At 49.5% G+C, this 7793-nt stretch overlaps 1 protein-coding gene across 1 annotated transcript in view; it reads right to left on the bottom strand.

Annotated features, from left to right (window-relative positions):
- Positions 1-466: 466 nt before the first annotated feature.
- The window catches only part of IGDCC3 (immunoglobulin superfamily DCC subclass member 3), a 95228-nt gene continuing 87901 nt past the window's right edge, over positions 467-7793 (bottom strand). Inside the window, exons 10-14 of the mRNA XM_054387740.1 lie at positions 4055-4243; positions 3258-3362; positions 2204-2342; positions 1099-1306; positions 467-631 (exon numbers count right to left, since the gene is read on the bottom strand). Coding sequence (XP_054243715.1) covers positions 467-631; positions 1099-1306; positions 2204-2342; positions 3258-3362; positions 4055-4243 — 806 coding nt within the window. The remainder of the gene's footprint in view (positions 632-1098; positions 1307-2203; positions 2343-3257; positions 3363-4054; positions 4244-7793) is intronic.

Genomic DNA, 7793 nt, shown 5'->3' with positions numbered 1-7793 from the left:
GTGAGAAGGATTTCTCCAAATCCAGTCTTCTGGAAATAAAAAATAGATCCCAAAAGTAGTCCTAAAGCTGCTGATTGGGAAAAAAAGTCTGGGATGCCAAGAGAAGGAGGCTCAACCATATCCCCAGTCTGTCAGAGACGGGAGAGTTTGCCACACTCTGCCAAGGTGTCCTTTTACTTAGCAGCTGCAGGGAAAACAATCCATTGTGACCAGACTCCATATAACCATCGCTGGAAGAAATCCACCGAGAGGCCCAAGAGAGGTCAGAAAGAGAAAACTTCACAAGAGTTTCCAAAAGGCTGTGTACATATATATATATTTTTATATATATATATATATAAAAATAAAGCAAAACAACAAAAATAACAATCAGACTGTAGAAATCTTCAATTGACCTGAGATTGACGACTCGTCGTAAAGACATCACCAGCCGTGGGTTTGGTTTCTGGTTTGAGTCTTGGCAGTTTTATCCTTCATTGGTGGGACCTTGGTTGGGAGCTGGAGCAGCAGGGCGGCCGCTGTGGGGGCTTTTCGGGAGGGGGTCTGGCTGCTCCTCAATGAAGCTGAACTCATCCAGAGGGAGTGTGGTCACCTGGGTGTCATTGTGGGTGGTTGGTGAGCTGTGAGCTGACTGAAGAGAGAGAAAGGGACAGTGCAGTGATGGCAGCAGGTGACCAATGCTCTTACACATGCAGACATGTCTGCATTCACAGAATCACAGAATGCCAGGGCATGGAAGGGACCTCGAAAGATCATCTAGTGCAATCCTGCTGCCAGAGCAAGACCACCTATACCAGATCATACAGGAGTGCATCCAGGCACGTCTTGAATATCTCCAGAGAGGGAGACTCCACAACCCCCCTGGGCAGCCTGTTCCAGTGTTCTGTCACCCTCACAGTGAAAATTTTTCCTCATGTTTCCATGGAACTTCCTATGGCTCAACTTCCACCCGCTGCCCTTTGTGCTGTCATTGGGCATCACCGAGCAAAGCCTGGCTCCATCCTCTCAGCACTCACCCTTTACATATTTATAAACATTAATGAGGTCACCCCTCAGTCTCCTCTTCTCCCAGGCATGCTCCCATCCTGCTGGACTTACCATTATTCCTTTATCCCGCTGCTCCTGGGATGGGGATGCTGGGAATAACCTCTCCAGCTCGTTCATATCCAGCTGCTTTCCATTCAAGTCCCGGTCGTCCCTGTCCCTGCGAGCAGCTCCGTTCAGGACGAGGCCAGTGGAGCTCCTCTGGCTCCTGGGGATCTGTGGGGTTGAGAGCTGCTCCTGAACGTTTTTGCACATCAGCAGCCTGAAAAATAAAGGGACGGAGCCTGAGGGTGAGCAAAGCTGGTGCTTCCTCCCTGTTCCTTCCCCCAAGCCTGAGTCTGCCTTATCCCTGTGCTACATTCCTTTGCTCCTTAAATCCCTCCTACAGTCACCTCTCTTCCCCTTGCCAAGAAAGGACTTCTGCTTTACAGCAGGGGTCAAGGTTTGCCAGAGCAAAAATAGTGATAGTCCTGGGAAGCACTAGGTTCCTCAAGGGGAACCAGAGCTGATGGGCTGTATTTGGAGAAGCCCACTGGGTCTGCATGCTTGGGAGGGAGGCAGGAGCCATGCTGTGAACAGCACCTGGCCTTCACAGGAGCTGGGCTGTGCAGCGGCACACTGCAGGATGCATGTCCTGAGATGCACACAGAAAACAGTCAATCAGCTCTACAAGAACACTGAGGTGCTGGAGCGGGGCCAAAGAGCAACAAAGCTGGTGAAGGCTCTAGAGCAAAAGTCTCCTGAGGAGCAGCTGAGGGAGCTGGGATTGTTCAGCCTGGAGAAAAGGAGGCTGAGAGGAGACCTTCTGCCTCTCTACAACTCCCTGAAAGGAGGCTGGAGTGAGGTGGGGGTCAGGCTTTTCTCTGTAGTATCAAGTGAAAGAACAAGAGGAAGTGGCCTCAGGTTACACCAGGGAGGTATAGGTTGGACATGAGGAAAAATTTCTTCTCTGAAAGGGTTGTCAAGCCCTGGAACAGGCTTGCCCAGAGCAGTGGTGGAGTCCCCCCATCCCTGGAGGGATTGAAAAACTGTGTAGATGTGGAGCTAAGGGACGTGGATGATTCTGTGATCACGCTGCGGGTGCAAGACCCCTGCAGCAATACTCACATGCCATTGGGGACCGTCAGCCCCTGTGAGCAGTGGTGTGAGCAATCCCTACCTTCCTCTGTACCCAAACATGAGGAAAAGGACGCAGAATATGATGCAGGTGATGCCAATGTGGATCCCAATGATGATGCCAGTGGCAGAGGTTTTATTGTTCTGCTCGTCCTTCATGCAGTCACAAGGAGGATTCAGCACTGCCAGAAGAAAGGGGGAGAGAGGGGGTCAGCAGTGATGTTTGACTGTTGCTCCTTCAGCTTTTGGGGAGCCCAGAGCAAAGGTTAGACCCTGAGCAGTGCTGGGAGCTATGTTTGGGGAAGAAGAAAGCAGGATGTGGAGCTGGGGGTAGGCAGCACCTGCCAGAGCAGCTCCCCTGCTTCTGGTACCCCAGGAAGGCAACCACAGCAAGCACAGGACTGGAGGGTCTGGGTAGGTAGATGCCACGAGATTAGTATTTACTCCAACACAGACAGAAGAGTAATAGCTGTTTCTTGAAGATATTCCCACTGGAAGGCTTAAAATGCTTCCAAGAGCAGCAGGATGTTTTTTACACATAGGTGAATATGAAAGGTGTGACCAGTTAGAGATTCCCTCTAGAGATTTTCTCTTCTCTGCCACATAATGCAGTGCTCATGCTCTGCAGCCTTTCTCCTTTCCAAAGCCATGTGTCCTCCTTTCCCAGCACCACTGAAGGTTAAAATGTCCAGGAGAGAGGAGATACTCAGCGCACCACATCTCGTCCAAGGATTGCAGCTCCTAGCTTTGGTATGGGGGTTTGTTCCTGTCCATGGCTTTACCTCTGGCTCAAGCTTAGGGGACAAAACTGGCAATTAGAGGGACATTTGGTTTGTCTTTTCCCCCTTGGTAAAAAAGACATCAGGTTGGACTGGCCAATGGGGATGCTGCAAGCCACGTGGCAGAGAAGTCAACCCTACCAGCACTAAGCAGTCCCAGCCCTGTGGAGATTTGCTTCATCTTTACTGGTGATGCGGCAAAGAAATGAGTGGCTGAAGGTGAGATGCAGTAGAACCATGGGTGTTCGGGGGATATGTCTGGCCTTGCCACCAGGAAAGTTTTCACAAACCACCTCCAAGCCCAGTGTCTCATCTCACCTGTCCTCTCCACAGTTTCCCTCAAGGACACGAAGCGGACAGTTGAATTTCCATCCCCATGCTGGTTATAGGCGAGGAGCTTGACTTCGTACACCACTGACGCATCTGTTTATGAGGAGACACAAAAAGATCCTTTCAGATTTAATCTTCAGTGTTCCCTCCCCAGGTGATGCTCATTTAGGACACACATCTTATGCACAAGATGCTGCAAATAAGTACCCGTTGCTGGGAAAGCCCCCCCTCCCCAAAAAAATAAAAACTGGGGGAGAGCTGCAGCATCTCCTGCTTAGTGGCTTAGCATGTACCCTATGAGGAGAGGCTGAGAAACCTGGGGCTTTTTAGTCTGGAGAAGAGAAGACTGAGAGGGGATTTAATAAATGTTTATAAATATCTGAGGGCTGGGGTTCAAGAGGGAGGGGACAGGCTCTGCTCAGTTGCACCCTGTGATAGAACAAGGGGTAATGGATAGAAACTACAGCACAGAAGGTTCCACCTCAACATGAGGAGGAACTCCTTCACTGTGAGGGTCACAGAGCACTCAAACAGGCTGCCCAGAGAGGTTGTGAAGTCTCCTTCTCTGGAGACTTTCAAGACCCATCTGGCTGTGTTCCTGTGCGACATGTGCTAGATTCTATGGTCCTGCTCTGGCAGGGGGGTTGGACTTGATGAAGGTCCCTTCAAAGGTCCCTTCCAACCCCTAACATCCTATGATCCTATGAACACACCTGAGCTCTCCCATCACAACAGGGCCTGCCAGGGTCAGGAGGGGACCTGGACCAAGCTTTCACCATACTCACCCAGGTGGGTAATGTTGTATGCTGTGACGTTGCTGGGCAGCAGCACCGGCCCCGTGTACTGGGAGAGGTGAACCTTGCGGTAGTACAGCTTGAAGCCTTCGTGCTGGCCCAGTTTGATGGAGGGCTCCCAGGTAGCCAGGACAGCAGTGCTGTTAATGACTTTAATAAAGAGGGATGGCATGGCTGGGACTGAAACAGAGAGAGAAAGACAGTGGGTTGCACGTGCTTTTTGAGTCTGCACAACAAGAAGTTCCTCAGCAGCCTTTCCCTGTGTTCACTGCACCAACGAATGTTCCTAGGTGAGAAAAATCACATCAGACCAGATCCTGGTTTAACAGCTTTGAACTTCTCCAAGGAGCTGGAGGAGCTTCCAAAGGTTTCCTTTGCTCAGTTCAGCAAGCAAGAGACTACTTTGATGCTCCAACTGCAACCTGATGCTCAGCCCCCTTGGGTCAGGGCAGGAATGCAGCAACTTTGGCAACAGCACTCCCAAATTCCACTTTTTTGCCCTTGCCCTGAAGGCAGTGAGGACCTTTCAGAGTGATTAATCCCCCAGGGAGAAAGGAACCAGAAAGGATGGAGGTAGAGAATCTCTAAAAGCATGCTGGGTACCTGCACTGGCTTGCAGGGTGCGTGGGAGCTTGCTCTGCCCATCAGCTTTAGGAGGGACATTTGTTATTCTGTGCTGGGGAATTAGGAGAGACCAGGGTCATCTCCATTAACAGTCCTAGATCCCTGAGCAGCTGGAGATCCCTGCAGAGCTGTTGCTGGCTTGTTTAGGAAGGCAAGCACTTACCTGGCCTTAAGGGTGCATGGGTTTAGCTGGGAAGATGTCCCTGCTGCTGCCCAGTGTCACCGAGGCCGGATCGAAAGCTCAGCAGGACGCCTTTTGCTCCAGTCAATGCCCCGAACCCTGTCTTTGTTCTCAGGGTGTGCTGCAGAAGGGTGATCAAAGCCATTCCCTCTCCAGGTCCCCAAAAACCTGCCTGGCCCCATCCTGTCCATCAGCCTGGGCTGAGAGGCAAACATTTGCAAGCTAAAGACAATTTTCTTTACAATGGTTTAAACTAGAGAGGGAGAAGAAATTTTTTACACTGATGGTGGTGAGACCCTGGCCCAGGTTACCCAGAGAAGTGGTAGATGCTCCATTCCTGGAACCATTGCAGGTCACATTGTTTGGGACTTGGAGCAACCTCCTCTAGTTGCAGATGTCCCTGCTCAGTGCAGGGGGGTTGGGCTAGATAGCCTTTAAAGGTCCCTTCCAATCCAAACCAGTCTGGGATTCTATGATTCTTGTGAAGCAGACATTCAGGTTTTCCAAAGCTGGTTCTTCCCCAAACCCCCATGCAGAGCTGGGACACAGAAGATCACCTTTCCCCCAGGGCTCTTTCTTCCCCTTTCCCTCCCTTTCTCCTACACTGATCACACCAACACAGAGGTGTACCTCAGCAGGATTACGATTTTTCTTTTCACCACGTTTCCACAAAACATCCTTGGGCCAAATGGTTCCATCAGTTCACCCAGCCTTTGACACCATTCAGAAGGTGCTGAGCACCAGGTGCTGCAGGACCTGGCCTGCCCAGAGGTCCAGGAGGGAGAAGGGCTTTTGGGCACTGCTCTACCATACAGTGAGCTTGGATACACCCTACAGCAAAATTATCCAGCAAAACAACAGCCCTGCTTCTCTAGCAGCCTCCAGGCTTGGAGGCAGAGCTCTTTTTCCAATCCCACATGATTCCAAGCTCAGAAGTCCCCCAATATAACGATTGCTGGGCTTGCACTGGGCTGCTGCTGCTTTTTGTTTTGTTTTGCTTTCCCCAAAGGTTCTCTAAAGACTGAGCAGTGCAAACCTGGCCTCTGGCAGAGAGTTCAGCACAGCCACTTAGAGAGTGATAGGGAGAAGCAGATGAAACGTGGCTGTTAGTGTAAGACTGACGAGAGCTAAAAAGGGCATTTCCTCCAGTTAATGGGAAAAGCCAAAGCACACAGCACTACAGTTTGTCTTTTCCCAGGCACTGAGAGCTCACGCTTTCCCACAAGGAGACTTAGGGGAAGGAAAGACATCTCTCCTGGTGAGAAGAAGGACCTAGGCTACCCTGACTCTTCCCAAAGCGATGCCCTCTTTCAGGTTGCAGGGTCTTTGCTGGATGCCCTCCAAATAAGTATCAAGAGAAGCACAAGTCTTTGCTGACTTGTGAGCATCTCCATGTGGATTCAGGAGGAAAGACTCAGAGCATCTATCCTCAGTGAGGTCATGAGATCCCTCCTATTCGAGTGCTGCCCCTAGGAAAAGCATAGGCTGAAGTACATTTTGTGTGTAGGATTTATTCTGATGCAGATGGGAAGGTTGTGCTTCACATTTTCTGGGTGCAGACCAGAGTAAATTCTACTGCTACCAGAATGAACCATTCCTCCCAAGGCTGAGTACTTTTGCAGTTCAATGAAATTATCTTTTTTGTTTGTTTGGTTTGGTTTGTTGATTTTCCCATTTCCCTTTAGGACAAAATCAGGAATTGCCTGGATTCCCCACTCTGAGAAGCTGGACTCTTGCTTAAAGCATCACTTTCCAAATGATGGCTGAAAATGCCACAGAAACGGAAACTGCACTATGCCAGGGTACAAAGAAACACTGATGTGGGCCATCCTGATTTGTGACAAGTTGGCAAAGCCTCACAATTAATAAAAACCACAAGAATCTCTCTCCTTTGATGTATGGAATATATAGTATTTATTCAAGCTTTGAGTATATATATATGTATCATATAGATGATATGGATGCACTCGCAGAATGCACGTGCTGGTCATGTTATTACACAAATAAGTGTATACAGATGGAGTATATCTGCATGTGTGTGCAAATATAAGTGCACACAGCAGTCTATAGGTGCTTCACAGAAGTATATATAAGACAGAGTATCTACTATAAGTGAGGCATCTCCCTCATGCTAAGGGCTGGGGTACTTGTTTTCCTCTTCTGTGCTGTTTGGAATTTTCCCCAGGTCATTTCAACTTTCTTCTTGAAGGTGTCTTTAGCCGAAGATGACTAAAGGAACAGTCTTCACCCTAGAGAAATGTCAAAAAGTCCTGGAGAAAATCCTAAAAAGCATTAAAAGACAAGGAGAAGGAGTGTGTGCTGCTTAGTGAAGCAGAGAGAGGCTGAGACTTAAAAGAGAACAACAGGGAGGAGACGAGAGGACCTTCCAAGCAAGAGAGGTTTGTGGAGGACAAGGTTCACTTGGGTCGTTTCTCTGTGGCATCTTCCCTTCTACTTTCCATCCTAAACTATCACTAGCACAAAGGAAGGAGCATTGTGCTACTAGAAAGCATTGCAGTCTTCAGCCAAGCACTCTCAGCACTTTCACAGCTCTGAAAAGTTGAAAGCAGCCCTGATCCTCAGTACCTTCATCATATTCCTACTCCAGACAATACCAGTATAACTTTTGCACTCAGACCAGTCTCCAGCTGGCAGAATCTCAGCTGGCCACTCCAACAAGTGGTGCTCAAATTCCACCAAGGCATCCCTGCCTACCAGATTCAGGCTCCGTGTCCTTCCCATGTGAGGCAGAAAGCGTGTCCTTTCCAGTGTGGCGCCATGAAGGGCCCTGCCACCATGGGGCCTCACACACATCTCTGTGCACATCTCATGTGCATCATGCTGAGCTAGGATGGCAAAACCAAGACACAGTGTGTCAAGGAATTGCTGTCCCTTTCCAAGGCTGCTAGCACAGACCAGGGGCTA

This window comes from Indicator indicator, chromosome 16 (assembly GCF_027791375.1).
Source record: "Indicator indicator isolate 239-I01 chromosome 16, UM_Iind_1.1, whole genome shotgun sequence".
Lineage (NCBI taxonomy): Eukaryota > Metazoa > Chordata > Aves > Piciformes > Indicatoridae > Indicator > Indicator indicator.
The sequence above is the reverse complement of the archived record's forward strand: the minus strand, read 5'-3'. Positions and strand labels throughout refer to the sequence as shown.